Source organism: Octopus bimaculoides, chromosome 24, assembly GCF_046866305.1.
Source record: "Octopus bimaculoides isolate indiv1 chromosome 24, ASM4686630v1, whole genome shotgun sequence".
NCBI lineage: Eukaryota > Metazoa > Mollusca > Cephalopoda > Octopoda > Octopodidae > Octopus > Octopus bimaculoides.
Genome location: NC_142951.1, coordinates 33,832,831 through 33,860,676, shown reverse-complemented (window position 1 = coordinate 33,860,676; position 27,846 = coordinate 33,832,831). Strand labels below are relative to the sequence as shown.

At 37.9% G+C, this 27,846-nt stretch overlaps 3 protein-coding genes across 3 annotated transcripts; 2 read left to right on the top strand and 1 right to left on the bottom strand.

The window, feature by feature from the left end:
• Positions 1-17: 17 nt before the first annotated feature.
• On the top strand, positions 18-10,354 carry LOC106870270 (transcriptional adapter 2-alpha). The gene is made up of 13 exons (XM_089340757.1): positions 18-1,140; positions 2,182-2,368; positions 2,959-3,050; positions 3,391-3,488; positions 4,114-4,164; positions 4,664-4,906; positions 5,905-5,968; positions 6,240-6,283; positions 6,868-6,978; positions 7,863-8,023; positions 8,352-8,439; positions 8,992-9,065; positions 9,699-10,354. Exons 2-13 carry the CDS (start codon positions 2,195-2,197, stop codon positions 9,891-9,893), a joined length of 1,395 nt encoding a protein of 464 aa, XP_089196883.1. The 5' UTR covers positions 18-1,140; positions 2,182-2,194; the 3' UTR covers positions 9,894-10,354.
• Positions 10,323-17,340, bottom strand: LOC106870269 (translation initiation factor eIF2B subunit alpha). Its single transcript, XM_089340758.1, has 9 exons — positions 17,193-17,340; positions 16,180-16,281; positions 15,825-15,964; positions 14,582-14,698; positions 13,268-13,380; positions 12,819-12,887; positions 12,328-12,403; positions 11,586-11,711; positions 10,323-10,539 (listed from the first exon to the last, which is right to left on the bottom strand). The coding sequence occupies exons 1-9, from the start codon at positions 17,206-17,208 to the stop codon at positions 10,393-10,395; spliced, it is 906 nt and encodes a 301-aa protein (XP_089196884.1). The 5' UTR covers positions 17,209-17,340; the 3' UTR covers positions 10,323-10,392.
• LOC106870275 (general transcription factor IIH subunit 3) lies at positions 17,341-27,843 on the top strand. The gene is made up of 12 exons (XM_014916292.3): positions 17,341-17,468; positions 19,048-19,130; positions 19,408-19,514; positions 20,510-20,694; positions 21,979-22,041; positions 22,646-22,704; positions 23,106-23,180; positions 24,220-24,273; positions 24,867-24,935; positions 25,758-25,893; positions 26,529-26,565; positions 27,179-27,843. Exons 1-12 carry the CDS (start codon positions 17,459-17,461, stop codon positions 27,243-27,245), a joined length of 945 nt encoding a protein of 314 aa, XP_014771778.1. The 5' UTR covers positions 17,341-17,458; the 3' UTR covers positions 27,246-27,843.
• The last annotated feature ends 3 nt before the right edge of the window (positions 27,844-27,846 follow it).

Here is a 27,846-nt window from a genome sequence, read left to right as displayed (position 1 = left end):
ACAATAAAACGTTCTTCGGATAATTAAAGACACTAGAACCTGTGAGAGGACTTCGTTTTTGACATCGGGGGTATGGACTCGGAAAATTAAGCCGGGTGGATCGATAAAAAATGGATTATATTTACTTCGTTAGTATTAAACAGAATTGATTTAATCGATTCTAGAGATTATGTAATTGGGTTTTATTGAAAAGTAGAAGCTGACCTCTACGGTAATAGTTGTGAGCTTGTTACTGTTTTCACATGTGAGGGCTCCGATTTTTTTTTCCTGTTTAAGCAAGGGTAATAAGACGTGTGTGGATACGCAATGGCCCAGTGGTTAGGGCAGCGGACTCGCGGTTTCGATTCCCTCCACGAGGCTCCGGCAGGGGATGGTGGCGAACCCTGCTGTACTCTTTCACCACAACTTTCTCTCACTCTTTCTTCCTGTTTCTGCTGTGCCTGTAATTCAAAGGGTCAGCCTTGTCACACTGTGTCACGCTGAATATCCCCCGAGAACTACATTAAGGGTACACGTGTCTGTGGAGTGCTCAGCCACTTGCACGTTAATTTCACGAGTATGATTTGAAGGACATTCTAGTAAGTATATAGATGCCTCCTCGTTATTCATGTGTATATTACTAGCATTTATTTTATCGGTTCCAGAACAAACGTCTTAAGTTCTACGATCAATGAATAAACCTCAACTTGGTCGCTCGTTTTGCAAGAAACAGCACCCAAGTTCTCCTCAAATCACACTCTATTGTCTTAAAGAGGAAAGACACCATGGATAATATAGTCAAGTTTGAACAAGACGGAATGATCACGACTAGAAACGTCTTTCCTCGTAGGCCTACCCAACCAAGGTTGACCCTGGTTAAATAACAACAACAACAAAAGCTGAAAGATATAAAGGGACATAACTCTAACTTACTGTTGCGTTTCTGCTCTTTAATGTTGGTGAGTTAACATCAATGTTTTGACGCCAAAACATTTCGCGCAAAACCAGAAAAATTCTTAAGAAAAGAAACAGAATTAATGTTTATTTATTGGCAGGAAATGAATTAAATACTGTTGAGGAATACATCTTGTTTGTTGCGATTCATGCATCCAGTTTGAAGTTTTGTTTAATTTAATTTAGTTTCAACACAGACCCGAAAAGGTTGGTGTATTTTATTTTAAATAATTTTTGGGACAGAAAACTTAAGTTTAAGTAACGCAACTTTTGATTTCTTTTTTAAACTTAAAAAGCGTCATTTTATGCACCCAAAGGATCAGAAAATATCCATTACATCTTTTCCTAAGTAAATTAACAATTGCATAAAAATACGATAATTTAAAAAATTTATCACAATTTTCCGTTTGACAATCTGTACTTGGTGTGGAAAGTAGCTGCTCAACTTTGGGTTTTCTAAACAAAATTAACATCTTTGTTAATATTTTTGATATTTTGGTAATCTCAATTTGCTAATATTTCCATAGATTTAACTAGTTCTGAGTATCTATTGTCGGAGTGATAGTTTCCGAGTTTTTTTAAATCTGTAAATGAACATTTCATCCCGTTAGTTACACATGGATATATATATATATATATATATATATATATATATATATATGACGATGAGGGTTCCAGTTGATCCGATGGAACAGCTTGCTTGGGAAATTATCGTGCTAGTGGCTGAGCACTCCACAGACACGCATATCCTTAACGTAATCCTCAAAGAGATTCAGCGTGACACAATATGTATGACAAGGCTGGCTCTTTGAAATACTACTCATTTTTACCAGTTGAGTGAACTGGAGCGATGTGAAATAAAGTGTTTGCTCAAAGGCCCAACGCGCCGCCGGGAATCGAACTCACAACTTTACGATCATGAGCTGTTGACTCCGTCTTTAAAAATAAATAAACATTTTCCCTTATTAAAGGCTAATTGTAAAAATGTAAAATATTAAAATATTTTTCACCTTTAAAATTGAAGTTAATATTTTCTACAAATCATTTTAATATGTCTCAGTATGTTCAAATTCCGCCAAGGTTAACTTTACCTTTCATCCTTTCGGGGACAATAAAATAAGTACCAGTTGAGTACTGAGGTCGATGTAATCAACTTACCCAGTACCCCGAAATTGCTGGCCTTGTGCCGAAATTTGAAATCTGTACGTCTCAACATGTTAATGGACTTTTGTTTTTATTTTCTTCCAGAATTTATGGCACCATGGAAGACAGTGATGAAGAGACCAAACTGCAATGTCCAATATGTTTGCAACAATTGAAAGAACCGTATGTCCGTTGTCTTTCATGTCCAAATCCTCTGCTTTTATGTCTGAATTGTTTTGCTCGTGGAACCGAAATAGGAGAACACCAAAACAATCATTCTTACACTTTTATGGTAAGGCTTCTCTATTCTTTACAATATATTTTCTTGTGCTGGTGCCACGTAAAATGCACCTCTGCTGGTGCCATGTAAAATGCAACAGAAATGTGATTCTTTAGATAAATGCTGAAGGTGCCTTACGTAAGCAGAACAAATGTTGACGTCTTTAGACAAGCAGAAACAACCAGAAAACGTCTTAATATTGGAAGGATGAGGCAACAGGCTGAGTTCATTTGACATTGTATGTGAAGACAAAGCCTTCAATTGTTGATGACAACAGGGACACTGAAGGAAAGAAGAAAGTGAGGAAGACAGAGAGCAGACAAGAACTGGCTACAGAAAGTCTGACCTCGAGAGAGAGAGAAGATACTGATGCTGTAATAATTCTGGCAATCTCCTGCCATATTTTGGTTGTCGTATGTTCTCCCTCACAACTTGGCTCTTCTTACCCCTCCTTATGTCACTTTTTTGTTTTAAGCCCCTATGCTATGCCCTACACCAATTCCCTTTGTGTATTGAATCTCTGCTCATCCTGTCCCCACTCCCTGCACTTCATTTCATTCTGTGACTCTTTGAATCAAGGTTTTCTTTTTGTTCTCAATCAGAGAGATGACATTCCACTCTTTGAATCATCATGGACTGCTGCTGAAGAATTAAAACTTCTTTCTCTCATATCAGAATTTGGATTTGGAAATTGGTAAGGAAACAAAAAAAAAATTCTTTTTCATGTTTTCTACAATGCTATATATCATTTTAGAAGGAGACAAGTAATTAGATAGACTTGCATTTATACCTGTTATCGAATTTTGTTAGGGTCTCATATGGTAAAGATGTGGATGGGAAAAATGTGGGTAGAGGGTGATGTGCTAGCAACCCTCTCCCCTTATTGTTTTACAAAGTAAACAACAACACAAATAACTATGCAGAGGCAGCCATGTTTGGAACAAGTATTCTTAAGAGAGAAAAGAAGCATGGTCATTCATTCTTCTTCTGTAACTGTACCATCACTCACTCGATCACTCTCTCTCTCTCTCCAGGTCAGATATTGCCCAGCAGCTAAAGACTAAAAGCAAACAGGAATGTGAGCGCCATTATCTCAACTGCTTCATTGAAAACTCCAACAAACAGTTACCATGTGAGTATATTGATTAACCCATTCCCTATTTGTACACTCGATATTTATTCACACCCCTTGGGCGTTGTAGGGACCTTTGTAAGGACCGGAGCATAGCCTCAGTTGTACAGCAGGAACCAAATGATAAAGTCTGTTGCTGGTAACATGATCAGAAATTTTGGTGCTTATATCACACCTGAAAATAAGTGCCAAAGATTCCAGCCAGCTTACCTGTAATAGACTGTGTCATTTGTGGGTTACAACATAACCACCTGTGTTGGTGCCACAAAAGAAAAAGGGGGCCCCTGGTATACTGTAAAATGGTTGGCATTAGGAAGGGGCACCCAGCCTTGGAAACTGTGTCAAAATTGAGACATTGGGGCACGACATGATCCCTTTACTCATTGGATTGTTTCAACTCTTCCTACAACTCATTCAACCCATGCCAGCATAGAAAGCAGGGATGAAATGATGATGGTGGTGAGCAAACTGGGGTAATGTGGAATTAAGTGTCCTGCCCTCCCCATTTATTGACCATCACCTTACATATTTTGCCTAATTGCTCGCTTGTATTGCTCAAATGTGTTTTCCACACATTTAAATCATTTAAAAAAACAAATATACCTGTATATTTGTTTCCTTCCAGCTTTTCCTGAGTTCAATCAAGCCTACCACCCATCTCCTGTTGCATTTAAATGTAAGTATAACACCTCTTTGTTATTGTTTTTCATGGCATGGCAGAAATTAAAATAAAAAAAATTAAAAAAAGAATACCTTGCAGCATTTCTGAGTTCAAATCCCAGCATGGTCAAATGGACGTTAAATGATGATGATGATGATGATATATGTGTGTGTATGTTTGTGTTTCTTTGTCTTGCCGTTGCATGAAAGCTGTAAACGAATGTCACTGTCATACAAGCAGTGTCGTTCATTTCGAATATTCTTTGAAAGCCATGTCTGACCACGGGGAAATATTGTCTTGCTGAGAAACAGATGAGGGTTGGCAACAGGAACAGCATCTGGCTGTAGAAAGTCTGTCAATAGACTCTGCCTGCCCCCATGCAAGTATTGAAAAGGGGACATTAAAACAATGACAATGAACGTTAATTAAATCAATCATTTGTGTTACTTTTGCCTTTTTCTCTGCTCGTTATGTATTCTTTACCATTTTTGTTGTTTCTAAAACCTCCTTCCAGTGTCCGATGATCCTCCCCGCCCCCAGGACGGGAGCCCCTTGTTCTTGGAAATGGGTGGCTACTCGGCAGCAGCTGGAGATTTCAATGTGGAATACAACAACTTCATAGAATTGGAACTAAAAGATATGACCTTTGACACCGACGACAACAACGAGCAGGAGAACAAGGAAGAGGGGGAGCAGGAGGCAGACGATGATGACAACATCGAGGATGCAGAGAAAGAGGACCACAACTTCTTAACGGGTCAGTAAAACAATACAGCTTCCATCTTCTTATTCGTTTCGATATCAATTCGCTTGTGAGCAGCAAATGGTGGAAGTTGCCGCATTTTTATGCTTTTTACTTCTTAAGATGGTGTCCTGGCAGAATTCTAACCATGCTTAGCGCCATTTCATCTGTCTTTATGTTCTGAGTACAAATGCTGTTGAGATCGCGTTTGGTGGGGGGGGGGGCAACGAAATAAGTACCACTTGAGCATGGGGCTCAAGTTGCAATCGACCAGCCACCACCCCTCCCTGAAAATATTTCAGGTCTTGTGCCTACAATAGATCATCATCATCACCATTATTATGGTGGCGATCTGGCAGAATTGTTAGCACAGTGGACGAAATGCTTAGCTGTATTTTGCCCGTTGCTACGTTCTGAGTTCAAATTCCACCAAAGGATTTTAAATGTTTGTGTGTCTGCATGCGTGTGTGTGTGCTCAACTGGTAATTATTTTATTGACTTTGAAAGGATGAAAGGCAAAGTTAACCTCAGTGGAATTTGAACTCTGAACATAGCAGCAGATGGAATACTGCTAAGCATTTCGCCCAGCGTGCTAACAATTCTGCCAGCTCACTGCCTTGATGATATTAATGATATTAATAATAATAATAATAATAATAATAATATAATAATAATAATCCTTCCTGCTAGAGGCAAAAGGCCTGAAATCTTGGGTGAAGAGCTAGTTGATTCCATCAACCTCAGTACTCAAATTGTACATTATTTTATTGTCCCTGAAAGGATGAAATGCAAAATCAACCATGGAGGGATTTGAACTCAGAACGATTCTATATGAGCCCATTGTCTCTTCATGATATCTAATATCAAAGTCGTTGCGTGTCTCTGTGGTCGTTAGTGTTGTGGTGTTGATGGTGGTAGTGATGCTGATAATGTTGGGAGTAAGGGTGTTGGTGTTGATAATGATGATAACTCTAATTGAGTCCTGATTTGTTGTTTTTCTTTTCTGTCCCCAGAACTGAGGTTGACTGTTATCCATATTTACAGAGAATGCATAAAAGAACGATGGCGACGCAAAAAGTAAGTTACTGCAGATGATGCTGTTGTTGTTGTTCTTGCTGTCACATTACAGCATTGGTGTTTGGTTGAGATTTAGGGATGGCAAAGAGGGCTGTGTGAAGAATTTCAAGGATTCAGGTCAAAGCTTCCAATTTTAGGATACTTCCTACACCCCTTCCCTACCAGTCTTGGAGATCCTTTAAACCTCTTGTTGCCCTAATTTGGTTGAAACTAAGAGGTAAAATATAAATTGTTTTTGTTAATTCTTTTCTTTTTCTCCTTTCATTTCTAGGATCATCCGGGATTATGGTCTGATCAACATCAGGAAAATTACCAGTGAGTACATTGTTTAATTCATGCTGTTGTTGTTGTTGGAGAGAGGAAATAAACACTGAGATTCTATATCACTGATGGGTGAATCACTGCTTTGTCTACCTGTGGACGTCTGCCACTGACAGGGCCAAGGAAGGCTGAAATGATGTGATCTGGCAGTTCTGATGCTGGTGGAAGCAAATGGTTATCTTCTGCTAGTGATATATGCACCAAAAGATGCTTACACTGTCGTGCATGCTCACTGACACACACACATATATATATATATATATATATATATAACTGATGAAGGAATCACTGCCATCTCTAGCTATGGATATCTGCCATTGACAAGGCCGAAATCATGTGATCTGGTAGTTCCAGTAGCAGTAGTGGGTGAGTATCTCTCACTAGTGATATGAACAGGAGTGCTTATATGCACCACAAGTCCATATGAGAGGTTCTCTTATGGTAACTATCGTAGTGTTTTGTGTTCTAACACAACATCCACTTTTAAATGGGAATAAATATTACCTTTTGATATTAATACTCCTTTCGTTGCTATTAATTATAGAAAATATAATTTGCTGTTTTTCTTCTTGTGCCAGGTTTCAACCGCCATTATGACAGAATAGTCAGACACACGGTGTCTGCCCTCAGCGTATTTAACCGACTCCTGCCACCAACGGAATTTGATCTGTACATTGAATCTCTACACTGTGAGTAGCAACAGCGATCCAGCTTTCTCATGCCAAGCCATTCATTACCATCATCATCAAAATCAATGTTAGGAACAGTAGCCAAATAGGTAGAGATATAGCCGTCTGGTTTAAGATGGTTTCAGGTTGAATCCAGCTGTGGCAGCACCTTGGGCAAGTTCTTCTACTGAAGCCCCAAGTCGACCTGTGACTTGCAAGTGAATTTGATAGACAGAAGCTGTGTGGAAGCCTGTTGTGTGTGTGTATCAGTCAAAGCCTTGTAAGTTGATTTGGTTAGTGGAAACTTGAAAGAAGCCCATTGTGTGTGTGTGTGTGTGTGTGTGTGTGTGTCCTTGTCTTGAAACTGTGGAATGTTTGTGTGTCCCTATCGTACAAGCAGCATCATTTGTTTCTAATCTTATGTGGAAACATGTCTGGCCAGGGGTGGGGAAATATGACCTTGGTGAGAAACAGGTGAGGGTTGGTGATAGGGAGGACATCCTGCTGTAGTAAATATGCCTTAATGAATTCCATTTGACTCATGGAAGCATGGAAAGGTGGACATTAAAATGATGATGATGATGATATATATATGTGTGTGTGTGCGTGTATGTATTTGCTTAGCATCTTTTCGTCTGTCCTTATGTTCTGAGTTCAAATTCCACCAAGGTTGATTTTGCTTTTAATCCTTCCAGGGTCGATTAAATAAATACCAGTTATGCCCTGGGGTTGATGTAATTGACTTAATCCCGTCTCCCAAACTTGCCAAAATTTGAAACCATTATTATTATTCCATATTTGCATGAAATCCACTCAGATATCTTCCATTCTCAATTTGGAATCGTAACCCAACATGTTTCATTCATATTTCCATTTAGTCATTCGTTTTTTTCCATTCTTCCCAGATGGTGAAGAACTCAGGAATGAAATCCGAAAGTTGCAGGAATATCGGGAAAACGGTTTACGTTTACGGCACCAGATAAAGAATTTTAACCAACTGAAGTCTCGAAGAGATTTAGAGAAACAAGAACATCACCTGCTTTCTGAGGTTTTGTCCAACATTCAGGTGGGTTCAAAGACCTTTTGGCTACGAACATATTCATATCAGAACTCTGAGAATCTCTAATGTTACCTGACTGCATGACTGAGAAGTTTGATTCTAAAGCACATGGTTTCAGGTTCAATCCTACGACGAAGCTATTGTTTACAATTGAGTTGCAGGAACATCATTTTCTCTGTATCTTCTACTAGTTTCAAATCGTCCAACACTTCATGCCACATTACATTCCAGTCTTCAAATCCTGTGAAAGGAAAGGGAGGAGACATTTGTTTATGAGTTTCTCAAAATATTCTAATGGTATTTTTTTGTCTTTTTTCCTTGTTTCTGGTTCCAGAATGATGCAGCCTGCAAGACATTCTTACAGAGACAGGCTGTGCTGGAGCACATTTCAAAAGGTCAAAACGTTGCTTTGCCGGCAGCTCGTAAGTCTCCCTTCTTACATTGTGATTTAAATTCATTTTTAATTTTGTTTATTTCATGACAGCTGCACCTTGCCTAATTAATTTAATTAACCCTTTTGATACCAACCCTGATTTTTTTGAGACAATCTTCCAATTTCAAAACAATGTAATCCAGTGGTTCCCAACCATTTTTATTTACCTTTGAAGCCCTTTCATTCCTCTTTTACTCTGGACCATTTGATGTTTTTATGATTAAATATTATTATTATTTAAGGCAAGCGAGCTGGCAGAACCGTTAGCACGCCAGGTGAAATGCTTAGTGGTATTTCGTCTGTCTTTACGTTCTGAGTTCAAATTCCACCGAGGTCGACTTTGCCTTTCATCCTTTTGGGATCGATAAATTAAGTACCAGTTGTGTATTGGGGTCGATGTAATCGACTGCCCTCCCTCCCCAAAAATTTCAGGCCTTGTGCCTAGAGTAGAAAAGAATATTATTAAGAATTGTATAAAAAATTTTAATATTTTGTGTATTGTAAATAAATTTTAACAAAATCCTTTTTCTTAATTTTTCAGCTCGTCGTTCGGCCCCTCCCCTCGAAATCACTGGTCTTCCTGGGTATGACAAGTTATTACCAAAAGAAAAAGAAGTAGGAATTCAATTATTTGTCATTATTATTATTATTATTATTATTAAGGTGGTGAGCTGGCAGAATCATTAACATGCCAGGCAAAATGCTTAGTGGGGATTCCCTCTAGGTTTTACATTTCTGAGTTCAACTCCCACCAAATTCGACTTTACCTTTCATCCTTTTGGTTGTGCCAACTACAAGGGTGAGTCAAAAAGTAATGCCATTTTGCTTAGGACAGGTATAATTACCAACACAGGAACATGTATCATACATCAAAATGAAGCTGGTCCTCTGTGGATCACATCCCTACTTCTCAACATAGTCACCGTTTCTCTCAATAGCAATGTTCTGCCTTCAAATGAGAGCATGTATCCCTGCCCCATAAAATTCTATTGACTGTTCTTTGAGCCACTTCTTTACTACAGTTTTCACTTCCTCGTCACTGGACTATCATCTCTTTGGCCCCATGAAAGAGGGTTTGAGAGGCAAACATTATTCCAGTGAAGAAGTGGCTCAAAGAACAGTCAACAGAATTTTACGAGGCAGGGATACATGCTCTTATTCAAAGGTGGAACATTGCTTTAAAGTATCTCTCTGTCTCATAATTTTTAGTTTAATTGTAATTTTCTTTTCCCCCTTTGCAATTTTCAGCTTTGTGCAGTTGTACGACTGGTACCAGACGCCTATTTGGAATTTAAACGTCTCCTGCAGCAGGAGAGCCAAAAGTTTGAAGGAAGCCTCAAGTTGGCCCAAGCCAGGACATTAATCAAAATTGATGTCAACAAAACCAGGAAATTATATGATTTTTTGGTGCAAGAAAACATCATTAAAAAAGCCCCACCCTGAAAATTTTGTGGGGTTTAAAAAAAAATTTTTTTTTTTTTTTTTTTTGCTAAAGATAAATAATTTATATATTTTTTCCTGCCTCTCTTTGTTCAATTTTTATCTTATTCTTTTACTGATTTTGAGTCATTGGATTACGACCATGCTGGGGCTTTGCCTTCTTCAGTTTAGTACTAACAGTTCTTATTTTATCGTTCCTTATTTGTCAAACTGTGAAGTCAAAGACATACAGGTACTTGACACAAATAGCATTTGTTTTTCAGGTTCTTATCTTAATGTTTGTTGAACCCCAAATTTTCTGGCCTTGTGCCAAAATTTGAAACCCATTTTGCTATGGTTGGATACCTTTCCTGTTGCTAACCTTTACCTACTCACAAACACACAATGTTGCAAAATCACTTGATTGTTTTCTGTGATGGAAAGAACTCTGTCTTTTAATTGTTATTAAAATAAGTTTTATTGGTGTCCTTTTCTTTTTTTTCTTTTTAAAACTTAATTTAGTTTAGCTGTAAAGTTTAATAAGTTCGTCACTAACGGCTGATGGTAATAAGATCCCAAGATCTGTGAACAACAGTGTCATGTAATTGGGGGGAGTATAGTCAACTGCTGGATATTTCATATCTGTATCATTTTCCAGGGATGCTTTGTACTGAAATGAAGAATAAGAAAACAATGCTAGCAGGAAAAAGAAAAGCCTACAGGGTGTAAGGGCATCGCATAATCGGCAGAGCATCATCACCATATATTTAAATTTCTTCTAAATGTCTTCTATCCATACACAACACATCACACGCACAAATGGCCAAAGAAATTTATAAATGTGTGTTTACAAACTTATATAAATTATACCCAAAGGGTTCTATGTATTTATAGAAGATTTATGATTAATAATGACTTGTAGGGATGCAGTATTTTGTTATGCAACAAGATTCCTTCTTCCAATGCCCCACTTTCCTCTTCAAAGACCTTTTCTGGTGTCACGTAAAATACACCCATTACACTCTTGGAGTGGTTGGCGTTAAGAAAGGCATCTGGCTGTAGAAACCTTGCCAAATCAGATTGGAACCCGGTGCAGCTCTCCAACTTACCAGTTTTCAGTCAAATCGTCCGACCCATGCCAGCATGGAAAACAGATGCTAAATGATGATGATGATGATGATGACAGAAACATCAACTATTTCTCCATGCATGCATGGGTCAGATGGAATTCAATGAGGAAGATTTTCTACAGCCAGATGCTCTTTCTGTAGCTAACACTCATCTGTTTCCAATCAAGGTAATATTCCCCAATAGCCAGGCATGTTTTTGCAGAATATTGGAAACGGATAGCAGTGATATGCATGTACAACTTTTGTGCAATCTCAAGACAAGGACACGTATACAATGGGCTTCTTTCAGTTTCCATTTACCAAATCTACTCAGAAGGCTTTGGTCAGCTCTCGGATATAGCAGAAAACAATTGCACAAGGTGCCGCACAGTGGGATGGAACCCGAAACCACATCTGCACCTTTTTGGCAGTATTATCATTCTAGCTCGTCAAAAACGCTAGAAATTTCTTTCTTTTATGGATGGCCCTGGTTGGAACAACCCATCTTCATACATCTATCATCTCAAAACTGACCTGGAACTAAGCAACAAAAACTAAATGACAAAAAAAAAAAAAGGTGAGGGTGTTGATCTGGAAATAGACTTACTTCAAATTTCTTGGGGAGATCTTTTTGAGTGAGGGGGAAAAACCGAGCAAACTTGAAGAATTCGGCCACAACATAAACTGGTTTGTTGAAGGCTTTGGCAGCAAGAGCAATGTTGAAGGTACCAATCTAAAAATTCAATGAAAAGAAACAGTCATCATAAATAAATATATATATATATATATATATATATTAAAAAAAACAAAAAAAAACATGAAATATGTGACAATATTCCTTAACGAATACACTGCTTATTGTATTTTAATTAATTTTTAACCTTCAGATTATTCTGTCAAATGTAATATTTATTTATTTATTTACAGCGCTATAGCAGAAACTTGCCCAAGGTGCCATACTGAATCAAAAACTATGCGGTTGGAAGCAAACTTCTTAACCATACAGCCATGTCTGGGGGGAGGGGATTTATAAGAGAGAGTTTCCATTGTAGGGAAGTTAGCGTTGAGTGTAGATAACAACATGGGAGGCCTTTGTCAGGTGAGACACAGTACATTGGACAAGAGGAGGAGGAGGAGGAAAATCAGGTGTGTTATGTAACACTGTGTAGAGGCAAGATGTAAGTTGGTAGTTTCGATGAGCGGAAGCCACTATAGTAGGGTTAGAGCAGGCAGAGAGAGGACATAGCATGTCTCTGTCTGATTCGTCTGACAAATAAACGACAACTAAGAATTGGTTAAAAAAAAAAATGAAAAAATGAAAAAAAAAAAGAAAAAAAGCAATACATTACCCTGTTGATGATTCCGCCACTTTCTACAACACTTTCAGCACCAACAAGAACCAGATCAACATCTGGCATGACAGAACTGTAAAAGAATACAGGTGTATACAGGTAAAATAAACATGAAAGATGGTCTGCCCCATTCAAAAACTGCACGAGCTACTGAGAAGTTTTGCAAACTCTTCTAAATGCAATGCAATGCTGGAAACCTTTCCATCTCATCAGCAGGTGTCTCAGGGTCACAAACATTTCACCCTTTACATTATTTACATTTGACGGATATTTGTCCTCATCTTGTTTGTTCAAAAAGTTGTTTTTTAACGTGCCACCTGCACAGGAGCCAGTCCAGCGGCACTGGCAACGATCTCGCTACATTCATATATAGATATACACACATATATATTTAAGCATTATTCATTAGTCCCTTAATAACATGATTATTGTCATAAAGATAATTAATGCCAGTAATTAAAACTCATACTAATTATTCATATACTCACCTCACAGCAGCGTCTAGAATTAACAGAGCAGGGATGTTTGCTTTCTTTAGCTCATTGCACAAAACACGTCTGTGAAAAGAGAGAGAAAGATTCAGAACAACGAGAAAACATTTCCATCGAATTTGGTTCAGTTTTGATCTCATTTGCCCCAACAGGTCTTCGCAAGCTGAGTTTAGTGTCCAATGACGGAAGGTTGGCATGAAAAACTGATAATAACTATTTCTTTCATCTTTTTCTTGACCACGCTTGAATGGCGCTTTGTATGTGTCACTGGCACGAATGCCAGTCAGGGAGCACTGGAGTTGACCATGAGGTCAAAAACTAATTTGCTGTTCTTGATAAGACAACAGATGTTTGTACTGATACAACGTGCAAACAAAAGTTATCAATGGAAGTGTTTTTGTAATGCTGGATTAGTGTTAAAATGGTTAAAGAAAAACTGTTTTTACCCGCTTTCATTTGGCCTCGATTCTGTGACGAAGACATTGAAACGCTTCTTGTCGCGGGCTGCTTCCTTCAGGACTTGTAGAACTACACGGGACCGAGAATGGGTGAGTATAGTCTGTGGAATGGAGAATAGAGAGACACATGAGAGAGAGGGATTATCTTAAATACTGTGCTGTTCATACATACTCACACAAACTGTCAGAACACAATCCTGCCATTTTTTCAATGAACTGATAAGGCATTCACTTGATCTGCTAGAAATAGCAGCCAAAATCTTCTTCCAACAATTGGTTGCTGAGATCAACAACTGTAAAGTGAGAGAGACTGTGGCCTTTGTGAGTAAATTTGCTAGATGGAAACTGTGTGGAAGTTCAGAGTGTATGTATGTGTGTGTGTGTGTGTATATATATATATATATATATATTCATTTAAAATGCAGAGATGTCTATAATAGGACATCTACTCGCTAGAAATAGCAGCAAAAGACTACATACCACAAAAATTAGGGATAATTTCGAAAGGAAATGAAAAATAAAAACTTTTACCAATCTATATTCTGTACCATGGTTTCAAGTCAATTTTAGTAAGATATATAATCTTTATCTTACTAAAATTGACTTGAAACCATGGTACAGAATATAGATTGGTAAAAGTTTTTATTTTTCATTTCCTTTCGAAATTATCCCTAATTTTTGTGGTATGTAGTCTTTTGCTGCTATTTCTAGCGAATAGATGTCCTATTATAGACATCTCTGCATTTTAAATGAATAATACATAGTCTATTGACTGTTTTTTTACTCTCGCTAGACCACTGGTGGTAAATAAAATTTCTAAAATTTTTTTTGCTACCCTATAATTTATTAATATATATATATATATATATATTATATATATATGGGAGAATATACAAAAAACAACAACAGACGAGGACAGGTGGTATAAATAACAAAAGGATGTATTAGTATGACGCTCGGGAATACGGAAAGTCTTTGACGTATATATTATATATATACCTGTGTATGTTTCTGTTATCCCTACTGCTTGAGAAATGGTGTTGTTTTATGTATATCCTGTAACTTAGCGATTCATCAAAACAAGACCAATGCCATAAATACTGGAACCGACTTGTTCAACTAAATCTTCAGGGTGGTGCCCCAGCATGGCCACAGTCCAACAACTGGCAGAAGTAAAATATAAAAGACATATCTGGGATGAAAGATTCCCATATTTTTGTGCCTAAAAACGTCGTTAAATTCCCTTGGCACCATTCTTACATTTGCTGAGAATCGTGAGAAAGGAATAAGACAAGGACTTACCATTCCATCCCGAAGAAACGGTTTGCACAATTTGCTTATCTTGTCACGAGATTTGGTCACCTTCTCCAAGAACAGTTCTCCACGCTCAACTAATCGACTGCGACATTCTTGGAAATCCTTTAATTTAGTAGAAAGAAATTTTGAAATTTTAAATAAAAATGAAACTGAAGAGAAGAGAAGAGAAAATTACATCATTTTAAGATCCGCATTTTCATGCTTGTAAGGTTCAGATGCAATTTGAGGCAGATTTTCTCTGCTCGGATGCCTTTCCTGTTGCCAACCTTTGCTTGTTTCTAAGCAAGGTAACATTTCACCACAAAATGCAGGACCAGTTTTTGTCCTCATTCTTGAACACTCTCTCTCTATCTCTCTGGCCAGGTAACCTTACCCCTTCTCTACAGCAAGACCCCTGTTTCTATCTCTGTCACATTTAAACCTTTCATCATGATACATGATCACCTCCACCAATGCCCCCTCTCCTTTTTGTCTTGTAAATTTATTTGGCGATGCAGCTAGTGCTGGTGCCACTTAAAAGCATCTAGTTCACACTGTAAAGTGGTTGGCATTTGGAAGGGCACTCAACTGGAAAAACCTTGCCAAAACTGACCTTTCCTGAGCCACATAAAAAGCATCCAGTCTTTCTACCAAATCTATTCACAAGGCTTTGGTTGGCCTGGATATATATCGGAAGACAAAATGAGGTTCAACCCAAGATTGCACAGTTCTTTTCTACTCTAGGCACAAGGCCCGAAATTTTGGGGGAGGGGACAGTCGATTAGATCGACCCCTGGAACTTAATTTATCAACCCTGGAAGGATGAAAGGCAAAGTCGACCTCGGCGGTATTTGAACTCAGAACGTAACGGCAGACGAAATACTGCTAAGCATTTCGTCTGGTGTGCTAACAGTTCTGCCAGCTCACTGCCTTCCCAAGACTACATGGTTGGGAAGTAAGCTTCTTAGCTGTACAACTATGTCTGCACCGATCCCCCATCCCTATTTAAAATTTCCCACTGCCTACCCTTACCCCCCCCCCCTCCAAGCAGAAATGGTACCTCCCCACCTCTTTGAGAACCAGTGATTTTATGGACTCAAGACATCTGATATAATTCAGACCAAAGATTGATTTTCTGGCCCCTGTTCTCCACTGGACCGGTCATTTACGATAATTTTCCACACAAGATTTTGGAGAAAGACAAGGAAAAAAAAAAAAAAAGAAACACAGAAATCTTTGATGAACTTACCTGGAATTCTAATGAAGTAAATGTAATGAAGCGAAGGTACAACTGACATGCAGAACGCACTGATATTCCATTCTCATCTCGTACGTCGAGGTATTTCTCTGCATCTTCTAGAATTTGTAACAGTTCAGTTAACGTGGTAGCTTGAAAGAAAAATAAAAAATAAAAGATTTTAAAAAATGAAGATTAGAGATTAATTTATATTATTTACATTTGACGGATATTTGTTCTCATCTTGTTTGTTGTTAACACAACATTTCGGCTGATATACCCTCCAGCCTTCATCAGGTGTCTTGGGGAAAGACAAGGGGAGAGAGAGAGCGAGGAAAAGGAAAGAAAGAAAGCTAAAGCAATTTACCATCACTTCCTTTGACGATTTCAAGTAAAGTTTTCACAGCTGCCACAGCAGTAGAATTCTCCGGTTCATTTCGGATTCCTTCATCGAAATATTTGAGAATGTCTGACGGAGAGAATAAAACAATTAGGATTAGAAACAAACAAAAAAAAAAAAAAAGAAAGTAAATAAACAAACACTGGGGGATGGAAAAAAAAACCTAAAATTTTATGGCTTTCATCATGATGATAGTAATGATGATGTTCATGGTTAATCTTACAAAAACCCACAAAAGTATCCCTCAACTCACATACTATTGCCTGTTGTTTTTTCTTTTATTCTTCCACTTGTTTCAGTCATTTGACTGCAGCCATGCTGGAGCACCGCCTTTAGTCGAGCAAAGCGACCCCAGGACTTATTCTTTGTAAGCCTAGTACTTTTACTATCGGTTACTTTTGCCAAAACCGCTAAGTTATGGGGACGTAAACACACCAGCATCGGGCGTCAAGCGATGTTGAGGGGACAAACACAGACACACAAGCTCCCGCGCCTATTGCCTGTATTTTTTTAAAATACATTACAAAATCTGATATTAAATTAATTGTATCGATAAAAAAAAGAGAGGGCCACGACTGGAACGTCTGAGTGACCTAACCTAATGAAAAACAAGCAGAAACTGCAACAAATGGCATCACAATAGGAGGCAACGTCTAAGTGGTAATTAGACCCATTAGAAATAGCAGTGCCAAATTCCTTTCAGATTACACCACAAACATCTCCCTACAGCCTGAGAGAAAGAAGTAGAAGGGATGGTCACGGTTGGAACTAGAGAACAAGAAGAAATAGTAAAGACACAGTTTAATGAAGTGAAAAGGATGATGCAAGCTGTTGAGGGTGAAAGCTAATTAATAAGTTTTAATTGCTTTTTAGCAGGTAAAATATATCAACAGAGCAGAAAGTAGATCAATGGCTTAATTGTTTGGAAATATTAACGTTTTATGTATTTATATTTCTTTTAAATAATACGTTTACATTACCTTCTTTGGTCTTCATTGTGCAACAAGAGAAAAAGTTCCACGACTGACTTCAATGAAGAGACACGGGAACATAAATAAATAAATTAAAATGACATACAGCCAAAAGATTCCGTAACATTTGTTGCTATTGGATGAATATGCTAATACTAACCAATCAGCGGCCGTGTTACAATCGGTGTCTACTTAACTTCATTCCCACGCCGCTTCTTGTGTACATTTCTGTTGTGAAGTCCTGACCAGAAAGCACGGCGGGATTTCCTGCAAGAATGCCTAGCGGTAAGTTGTTTATTTAACTTCCCTATCGTAATTATTAAAACTGATTAAAAGAATTTGGTATTTTATTCATGGAAAAACCAAACAAAGATCTCGTTTAAATTTTACATTTCGTAATTAGCGTTGTTAATTAAAAGAGGTTAACTCATTGAGGAACACTTTTGTTGACTTACAGCGCTTACAAATTCTTCTGCCTTTTATCTTTTTGCATGTTATAATTTTACTTTGATCTAGGATACTTTATATGAATATTAAAGCGATCCCTGTACTTTATTTTATCGTCCCTGGAGGGAAGAAGGTAAGGTTAACACCGGTTGGATTTGAACTCGGAATATAAAGGACTGTAATTAAAAATGGCATCTTAAATAATCGGACTCGCTAATGAATATTTGTCAATCCATTTAGAAACAGGGAACATTTTGTAAGGAGATAAATAGAGTTGATGGGAATTAATTTATCCTAGTACATTGCTGCCATTGGCGACCTTTCGCTCTGAATTGGTAAAAGACAATAAACGAGATCTTAACTAAGAAAAATCTTGGGGTGGGACACAAGTAAGTGTTGAAGTCTTACTTTAAGCACAAAGTTTACTGTTACTGCTGGAGGATATGGTTGAAAGAATTGTCTCGAGATTTGAGACTTCTTAGAAGAACTTGGCAATGGGGACTGTACCTCGAGCAATTCTGATAGGACAATTTGCATTCGGTTTGGAATATGGTCCTGGCCCCTTGGAATCAATAAGAACCACTCAAATACTGCATTGATTTCAATGTTTGTGTTCTTTTAAATTTGCGAACTTGTGATATGTTTAAAGTAGGAACGTGAAACCGTTAGTGGCATGGAGCAAAGTGTGTGCAAGAATGTGTGGAGTTGTATCTGTAGTGGCGCGTGTGGCCGCTATCTTGGGAAGTGCCATTGCGCATGTGCAAGGACTTGCCGTCAGCGGAAGTACCCGAGCACGCATGCGCAATGCAACAGGTGGAGAGAAAGAAATAGCGTTCGATCTCTTATCCATCCAGCAGCTGTGGAGACAGGACGTTCTTTCAGGCTGTCCCAACTCGACCCCGACATGTGGTCGAAGCTTCCTTTGGTATTCTAGCGGCATGCCTATTCACCCAGGAACGAAACGGCTCTACACCAACCTAGAATAAAGTATTGGTCTGTTGTTACCGTTATCCCTCTTGTTGTTGTATTTCTGGATTTAATGATTAATATAAGGACTGGGGAGAGATGGCCGAGCCGTCATATCTCATCCAATTCTTATATATCTTTATTGAGAATAATAATACAAAACGAATTTTAAAATTTTACAAATTCATAGATTATTTTGTGAGGTACGGCTGTGTGGTTAGGAAATTCGCTTCCCAACCATGTTTCCGGGTTTCATTTCATGGTGTGGCACTTAGGACAGGCGTCTTCAATAATTTTCGACCGTGTGTATATAGTCTGCCTATCTATATGTGTGTGTATGAATGTCTCTACACCTCTTCAGTATCTTATGATGTGAATTTGTTTTATCATCTCTCTTTCTCATTCACTCTTTTAATGGCCACTCTATTTCTTTTCCCTTTTTTTCTTATAGAAATTGAATGCAGTTTGTTGGTTGTCATTATTGATACCAACCCAGTATGGTGGGGTCAGTGTTTTCTTGAAGAAAACTCACAGGTGAGAAAAAGACTGGCTTTCTTATACCTTAGTTTATTTCAGCTAATAGACTTAATCTCTTCAGTCAGTGTAAAATCCAGCTGTAGAAGCCATGATCAAATCAGACTGGAACCTGGTGCAGTTTACCAGTGTCAGTCAAATTGTCCAACACATGCCAGCATGGAAAGCAGATGCTAAATGATGATGATGATGATTATCAATGAAATAACAAATTAGAGTCGCGGGGATTGGCAAATGCTTTTGGTAATTAATTAATTATGTTTTTGTTTCATTACAGTTTAACATATTCCGGTATTTAGACAGCATGTTGGTTTTTGTCAACTCCCATCTCATGATGAAACCAGCCAACAAATTAGCCATCATCGCAGCACACAGCAACAAAAGGTTGGTTTGGATGTCATTCTGTCTTTTATTACTTTGGCTCATTTTCCCAAGAACGGTCTAGCTCAGAGATAACTAAAAATCAGTGAACAGTGAACAAAAGTGTGGGAGGGGATGACTGTTAATAGGGCAGAAGGGGGGCAGCTGGTAATACAAAAAGAAGTTGGGGGGTGAATATGTGCCAATTCTGCTCTCAAGTAATTGCAGCAGCAGAGTAATGCCATAGTTAGAAGAGTGATAAGGGGGGATGGGTTTTTAAGAGCATTAGGTGTGGGGAGTGCTTAAAGGAACATAGGTATGTTCTAGCACCCACTATCTGTTTCCCTTACCAATCTCAAAGAGATCTGAAGAATCTGAGGAACCATTTCAAGGTTCATCAAGATCAGACACCACTTTTAAGTTGCACCAAAATTTGTGTGCAATTTATGTGGACATATTTTTAAAAGTATGTCTGATCTAAAAAGCCACATAAGATCTCGTGCTAGAATGGGTGATCAAGCTCTGCATTGAGCAGACAATGTCATACACATACATAGATAATAAAAGAAGAATGGAGCAGCTGGTATTAAAGTTATTTTGTGGTTTACAATTGTTTCAAAACATGGATGACAAGAATGATATTGTCATGTGCATTATATAATGCTTATAACACAGTGACCTCCACACTCATGACCAAACACACACACACACACACACATATATATGTATATGTATATTTATAAGCAAATAACAGCAGATGGATTGTTGTTCACTACAGCTGTTTCAGATGTGTTTTTTATTGATGAATAGAATTATTACATCATGCAGAAAAACCATATTCATCAGGGGGAATATATGTAAGAATTAAACATTTCAAAGCATCTGTTCCAAAGCAAAAAGCCATTTCTTGACTCAACCGACTAAAATTTGGTCAGAGAGTGTATATTTACATGTATGTATTTATATATATATGTGTGTGTGCTTGCATACATGTATTTATAAAGATTGTTTTCTTTCAGCTACTTCCTGTACCCAAAGGGCAAAGAAGAGGAACCAAAAGTGGTAACCAATGAGGTGAACGAAGAGAACGGCACCACCACAGTTGCTAATGTTACTCCTCGACCATTAAACGACGGCCGTTACGAACTTTTTGCCCAGGTTGATGATCAAATAACTGAACAGTTAAAGAATCTTATGGTTGACCGTATGTTTAACCATTTGGCATTCAGATTATTCTGTTGATTGTAATGCTTGTTTATTCACATCGATATGAGTTAGTCATGCATTGTCTTGTAGCCAAGCGTACATATTTTTTACTTTCACCAATAGTTTTAGATCTTTTCATTCACAACTTCGACATTAGTGCATTAGCAAAATTATCTCCCCTGGAATTTATTTATTTATTTTTAAAATTTTCCAAAGTGTACAAATTAATCTCTGCCACAAGATATTAAGGTCTTGAATTCCAATTCTGAACATTAAAAAAAAAAAGTTGATAGGGCAGTAAAGTTACAGACTTAAAGGATCAATGGCTTGTAACCCTTCACTCCTACTGCCCCTGGCAAGTGCATTTGTCAAGAGGCTACCCATGGCTTTCCTGTGTTTTCTCCTTTTGGCATTGAAACCAGCCAAAATTTGACTTTGGTTATAGGAAATGGTAAGCGTTCAGAGCAGTCCATAACCTGATCTTGCTAATATGTTACCTAAAGGAATGGAAAAATTGCTTCTGAATTTCATAGATCGTCACATATCAATTTTTATATGATAAACACATTAAAAAAAAAAAAGACCCTTCTTCAGTCGTTGAATGACCATGAGATTGCACCTAGAAAGTTTCCCTTTGAGGCACGAATCTGGGCAGGGTTGTTTATGGAAGACCAGTAGTCGTCCATGCATACCAACCGTATCAACATTGCCTGATGCTGTTCTTTAGACATCCTTTTGCTAGCATCAAGTCTCCTGGAGGTTTTCAGAATCTTGTTTGATTCCTAGCTTAAAAGCTGCACTTGATGCAAACTTACAAGTTAGCTCCTGCAGAGGGCTAAATGAGCCTGTCGCCCCAAAACTAGTCAGCAATAATAATAAAGCACTTATTGGTCCCCTACCAATATGATTTTACTTTAAATGAAAAACTTGTAAGTTCACAAATTTTTGGAGTTTCTTTTTTAAATTTGATTTTTCAACTGTTAGCATGTAACAGATACTCATCCAGACCTGATCCCAATGTTGGATGTTCAAGAACCAAATGAAGGGCAAATTTTGAACCCTGGGATCATCCTGATTCCAAAAAGGTATATGTCTATGTTGACTGAGATATAGGGGTCCTGGACGGACAGACAGACAGACAGACAAAATTTCATGTTTATTATTATAGATAAATGTTAAACATTTATAAGTAGAAAGTAGAAACAACAGATTATCCAACTAACACCACCAACAACAACAACAACATTATGAATACTAAACTTATTTTTATTCTTTCTTTCAGAAGAGGTTGGCCAACTTTATTCTGACTCTGTAGTCGCTGGTTCCATCGGCATGGCACTTTGCTGTATCCTTTCCACTTCGTGTTATTATTATTATTATCACTATTAAGGTGGTGGGCTGGCAGGGTTGTTAGCACGCTGGACGAAATGCTTAGCGGTATTTCACGTGTCGTTAAGTTCTGAGTTCAAATTCCGCTAAAGTTGACTTTGCCTTTCATCCTTTCGGGGTCGATAAATTAAATACCAGTTGAACACTGGGGGTCAATGTAATCAGACAGAAACTGAAAGAAGCCCATCATGTATATATGTTTGTGTGTGTGTGTGTGTATATATGCTTGTGCGTGTGTGTGTATATATATTTGGTGTGTGTATATATATATATGGTGTGTGTATATATATGTTTGTGTGTGTGTGTGTATGCTTGTGTGTCTGTGTTTGTCCCCTCCACCATCGCTTGACAACCGATGCCGGTGTGTTTACATCCCCGTAACTTAGCGGTTCGGCAAAAGCGACCGATAGAATAAGTACTAGGCTTACAAAGAATATGTCCTGAGGTTGATTTGCTCGACTAAAGGCGGTGCTCCAGCATGGCTGCAGTCAAATGACTGAAACAAGTAAAAGACTAAGAAAACGTGTATTTTTCCCTTAATTTAATCTTCCTGGAAAAAGTCATCAACCGAATGGAGAAGGAGCTTCATCTTGGTGACAAACTTTCCAGTCGGATCATGGTGAGTCTTTAAAAAACGACTTTCTTAACTCTGTAATTATCAGCACAGTGCTCTAATCAAATGTAAATGACCTTGACCTTATTCATTCGCATTTGTTTTGAATTAATCAAGCGTTATCTCAAAGATTTGAGATTTTGATGAGGTGATTGTTTAGTTTCAGAATGACATTGCAGGGTTGGTGAGAGAAGCCAGATCTGGTCACTATGAACTTATGATAGGATATTTGGGCTGGTTTAAATACTAAAGGGTTGAATAAAGTACCAGTGACATATTGAGGTAGAGGTTATCAACTGACCCCTTCCTCCTTCCCCTGAAATTTGCCAACTTTTTACCAAAACATGAAATATTTATTATTTGAGGTCATTGAAATTTTCTAAATATTATTTTTCTGTCTAAATTAGATAATGAAAGGATCTCAGGATAACCCAGCCCAATATATGAACTTTATGAATACTGTTTTCTCTGCTCAGAAACAGGTGAGTTTGTGTTTTTTTTTTTGGTGGGGGGGGGGGGAGTCCTTGTCCCACACTTGTGGTATGCATCTGTCATCATCTCTAGTATTATCATAATCAGCACCATTTGAGTGTAATCATTACCAGCATCGCCTTCTAGCACTTCTGCTGGTGGCACGTTAGAAAATCATTCGAGTGAGGTCGTTGCCAGTGCCGCTGGACTGGCTCCCATGCAGGTGGCACGTAAAAAGCACCTTTTTGAGCATGGCCGTTGCCAGTACCGTGTGACTGGCCCTCATGCCGGTGGCACGTAAAAAGCACCCACTACACTCTCGGAGTGGTTGGCGTTAGGATGGGCATCCAACTGTAGAAGCTCTGCCAGCTCAGGTTGGAGCCTGGTGTCGCCTCCTGGATTCACCAGTCCCCAGTCAAATCGTCCAACCCATGCCAGCATGGAAAGCGGACGTTAAACGATGATGATGATGATGATTGTTATCATTTTTATTGATGTCTCTGTCGGTGCTAGTTGTGTTATCCACATCATCATCATCATGGGGTTGCATTTAATTACCACCATCTCTCCATCATTTTCTGGCCGTCACCTCCAACCACTACAAAAGCTGAATTACAGAATAAATCCCCTCATTGTTCTCCTGCAGAACGTACGACCTTAATGTTTATAAATTGAGGGCTAGAGCTGACAGTTCCTGATGAGAGTCGAGCAAATGAACGACACCAGTTCAAGATGAGGAATATAAACATAAACGTATGCAGAGTTTTTGTGGGGGTTAATTCTACCTCATCTCTTTCTCATAACACTTGGCCTAGAAGTGGCCCAGGGGCCTTGCTTGGGATGATTTCTAGTAAAGAAAAAAATAAAACATCTACACATTATTATCATCATTAACACAAACCCTCACCGTCAGCATCATTCATCATTATCACAGCCACCATCACATCTGCTGCAGTTGTAGAGGATTTGGAATGTTATTTTAACTATATATATATATATATATATATATATATATATATATATATAAAACTGCTGTATGTATACTTTCAGAATGTCATCATAGACAGTTGTATCTTGGGAGAGGACTCCAGTCTGCTACAACAGGTAGGTTGAACTTCTCACATTTTCATTTGCTCTCTCTCGTGTGTGTGTGTATATATATAGAAATATATATATATATATATATCATTGCTATTATGCAAAAGTGTCATAAGTCCATTTCTTTTTACATTAGCAACAGTTTCAGCTTAACAATAATACTTTGTTGAGTGCATAAAATCGTGACTCCATGCTTGGATGATATTTTAGCAAAACTGTCATTTGTGGGACTTACTACACTTTTGTAAAATGCTAAACCGTTATACTACACGTTGACAATTTTTCATATCTTGGCATCTGAAGCAGCTGGAGATACGATAGTTTGACCAAAAGAACTGGCTATTGCAAGCAAAGATAAATATTGAAAAAAACACATTTGGCCGAATTCGGACACGACTGTTTAACATAATAGCAACGATGTGTGTATTGTATATATGCATGCAATGCGCATGTGTGTGTGTATGTATTTCTCTCTCCCCACCTATGTGTGTGAGTGTGTATGTGCATTGTGGTGATTGTAATGTTCTTCCATATATCGTGTGCATCCATACATGTTTTAATTCTCAAATCTCTCTCTCTCTTCTATTCTTTATTCACAGGCATGTGATATTACTGGTGGCACCTACCTCAAGTTACCCACAGTCTCCGGCATCTTACAGTATCTACTGGTATGTCAACCACTCGCATAATATTTAATTAATTTATAACCATCCATCTTCTCCACTGACTATTCCTGGAAGGGCCATGAGGGGAAATCCCTAGACACTGCTTTCATTGGGTCCTATCAGAAGCAAATGCCATTACAGTTCCCTGCTAGATTCCCAAGCATCACCACAACCAACTCAGACTAAGGACATTATCCAACCCTCTCATTCTTGGTCGACCCCCAGGTCTCCTGCCTGACAAAGGATAGAGTCTTCAGGTACCTTCTCCATAATGTCTTATCAGAAGCAACTGTCATTACACTCTCCTGATGGGTTTCCCAGCTTGACCAAGTGAAACTAAGGACATTATCCAACCCTCTCATTCTTGGTCCACCCCTAGGTCTTCTGCCTATCAAAGAGTAGTCTTCAGGTACCTTCTCCATAATGTCTTACCGGAAGCAATTACCATTATACTTTCCTGTTGGATTCCCAGGCATAACCAATTGTGTCTGTGGTAATTATCCAACCATCTCCTTCTTGGTCTACCCCCAAGATTTTCTGCTGGTTCTTTCAGCTTTAAGAATCTCTCTCACAGTTCTTTCCTGTGACATTCTAATTGTTACGTTGTGACCTCTCAATGCTGAGAAGTTGTGACTTGACGTGGAGAGACTCGATGTTTAAAAACTAGTTTTATAGAAACTTCTTTCAAAATTCCTATTTTGTTTTTCACCCATTAACTCAGTAATGGAGTGACCGACCATGTAGGAGCAGCCTGGTTGGCTTGTCGTTTTGTCATTAACATCATTTAATTAATTACAATAATCTTTTGTTTCTTTATTTGTCTAGTGTGTCTTTCTTCCTGATCCTCATGTTAGACATAAACTGTCTCTGCCAGCGAGGGTTCAAGTTGATTACAGGGCTGCTTGTTTTTGCCACCGGAACCTCATTGATATTGGTTACGTGTGCTCCGTTTGTCTGTCAAGTAAGTAAAAAAAAAAATAATAAATAACAGCAGCCAAATTAATTCAAAACAAGGTGAAGAAATAAGCATTGTACAGGTTTGGCCAAAAGTCTCCTGACAGTAAATGAAAACCATTTAATTCCAAGATTTAATTATGTTTAACGACTGAATGAATTTAAGAAAAGCATCTAAGTATGGAACACCATGAAAATTGTTCAGACTGAAGTCCTTCTTGAGTGACACATTTCTCCATTCGAGAAATGTGTCACTCAAACATACACAAGTGTGTGTGTGTGTTTGTGTTGAAGACTTCTCCTCCAAGTGGAAGACAGTTAAGAGAAATAACTCAAAAGAGTGAATTTCATTAATTTAGATAATTAAATTAAGCTGTGATACACCAATTGTTAAGTAAAAAAAAAACTCAACCAAAATTTGCCTCTTAGTTGGAGAAAGAAGACAAGAACCTAGTGGTCATTGTTAGCAACTCTTAATGACAAGGGGAGATAATTTGAAGAATTTAAGGCTTAAGAAATACCAATTAATATCTAATTATATACCTATGTTTGTTGTAAAGATTCTAAAGCAGAGAATTCCAAACAAATTCTGTGAAATTTTGTCCAAATTCTTCAATAATTTCTCTTGATTTCTGTTTCCAGTTTTCTGTTCCTTTAGTCCGATTTGTTCCACTTGTCAGTAAGTTGATACCTTTTCTTTATTTTCTTTTGAAAATCTAAATTCTTTCTAACCAAACATTCTGGTTTTAAGCTTTTGATACCATTTCTTCCAAATTCTATATATTCTTTATCTTTTATCCTTTAATTGTTCCGCTCGTTGGACTGGCCATGCTGGGGCACCACTTTGAAGAATCTTTAGTTGAATGAATCAACCCCCAGTACTTATTTTTTATTATAAAGCCTGGTGCCTATTCTATCGGTCTCTTACCAAATCAATAAATTATGGGGACATAAACACACCGACACCGGTTTCCAAGTAGTTGTGGGATACACACATACATAAAAGTATATATTCTTATATATGTATAAATATATACATATACACTTTACCTTTATGTTATCTTATTCCTGGCTCAAATACATTATCTGTTTTATGCTCAAATGCTTTGTAACTTCTCTTTTCTGACCCTTTATGTTCTAAGCTCAAATCCCACAGGGGTCAACTTTTGCCTTTTATCCTTTCGGTCCTTAGTGTAATCAACCAATTCCACTTTCTTCTAAAATTACCAGCCGTGCCAAAATTCGAAATGCTTAGTGTTATTTATTTATTTTATTTTATTTATTTTTTCCAGAACTACATTCAAATTCCTTGGACCTCCGAAAATATTGAAGAAAAAAATTCGGAAAAACAACACGTGAAATACCATTGTACATCGAACATGAAGTTCTTGAACACTTGTTTGGACATATACATACATACATACACATATATATATATGACAAGCTTCTTTCAGTTTCCGTCTACCAAATCCACTCACAAGGCTTTGGTATTTATATAAATCTCTGTTGATTGGTCAGAAGCGATGTCACTCAGCACACTGCCTCATGAAGGTCACTGCACACACAACCATGTGCTGCCATCTGTTGGCTGGCTACAGAACTAGTCCGGAAACGTTTTGATACCACCTCGTATAAGGTGTGTATGTGTGTGTCATCGTCTTATTGTCTTTCTGCATTGAGATCATTTGGGAAGGAAGCATTGATGTTTGTCTCTGTTTTACAATTTGGTGATTCAGCATTTGATGACATAGAATTACTTGAAAAACGTAGGTTTGCATCTGAAGAGGGCAACTGACCATAGAAGACTGTCTCAAGAAGTCCTGACTAACTCATGCTAGCATGGAAAAAAAAAAAAGAATTAAACTCGACATAAAAATAACAGTGATGATGATGATGGTGAGGCTATAAAAATGCAAAACACAAAATCTAAGAATAAATTTTTATTAAAATAACTAAATTG

Bases quoted from the DNA above. Each gene is read 5' to 3' on its own strand.
- LOC106870270 (XM_089340757.1), top strand. From the start codon at position 2,195: ATGGAAGACAGTGATGAAGAGACCAAACTGCAATGTCCAATATGTTTG. The intron at 5,969-6,239 runs GTAAGTTACTGC...TTTCATTTCTAG, and splicing joins GAACGATGGCGACGCAAAAA to GATCATCCGGGATTATGGTC. The intron at 8,440-8,991 runs GTAAGTCTCCCT...TTAATTTTTCAG, and splicing joins CGTTGCTTTGCCGGCAGCTC to CTCGTCGTTCGGCCCCTCCC.
- LOC106870269 (XM_089340758.1), bottom strand. The intron at 12,888-13,267 runs GTAAAAACAGTT...CTCTTTTCACAG, and splicing joins TCGAGGCCAAATGAAAGCGG to ACGTGTTTTGTGCAATGAGC. The intron at 12,404-12,818 runs GTGAGTATATGA...ATTCTTTTACAG, and splicing joins ATTCTAGACGCTGCTGTGAG to TTCTGTCATGCCAGATGTTG.
- LOC106870275 (XM_014916292.3), top strand. The intron at 19,131-19,407 runs GTGAGAAAAAGA...GTTTCATTACAG, and splicing joins TTCTTGAAGAAAACTCACAG to TTTAACATATTCCGGTATTT. The intron at 26,566-27,178 runs GTAAGTTGATAC...TATTTTTTCCAG, and splicing joins CCGATTTGTTCCACTTGTCA to AACTACATTCAAATTCCTTG.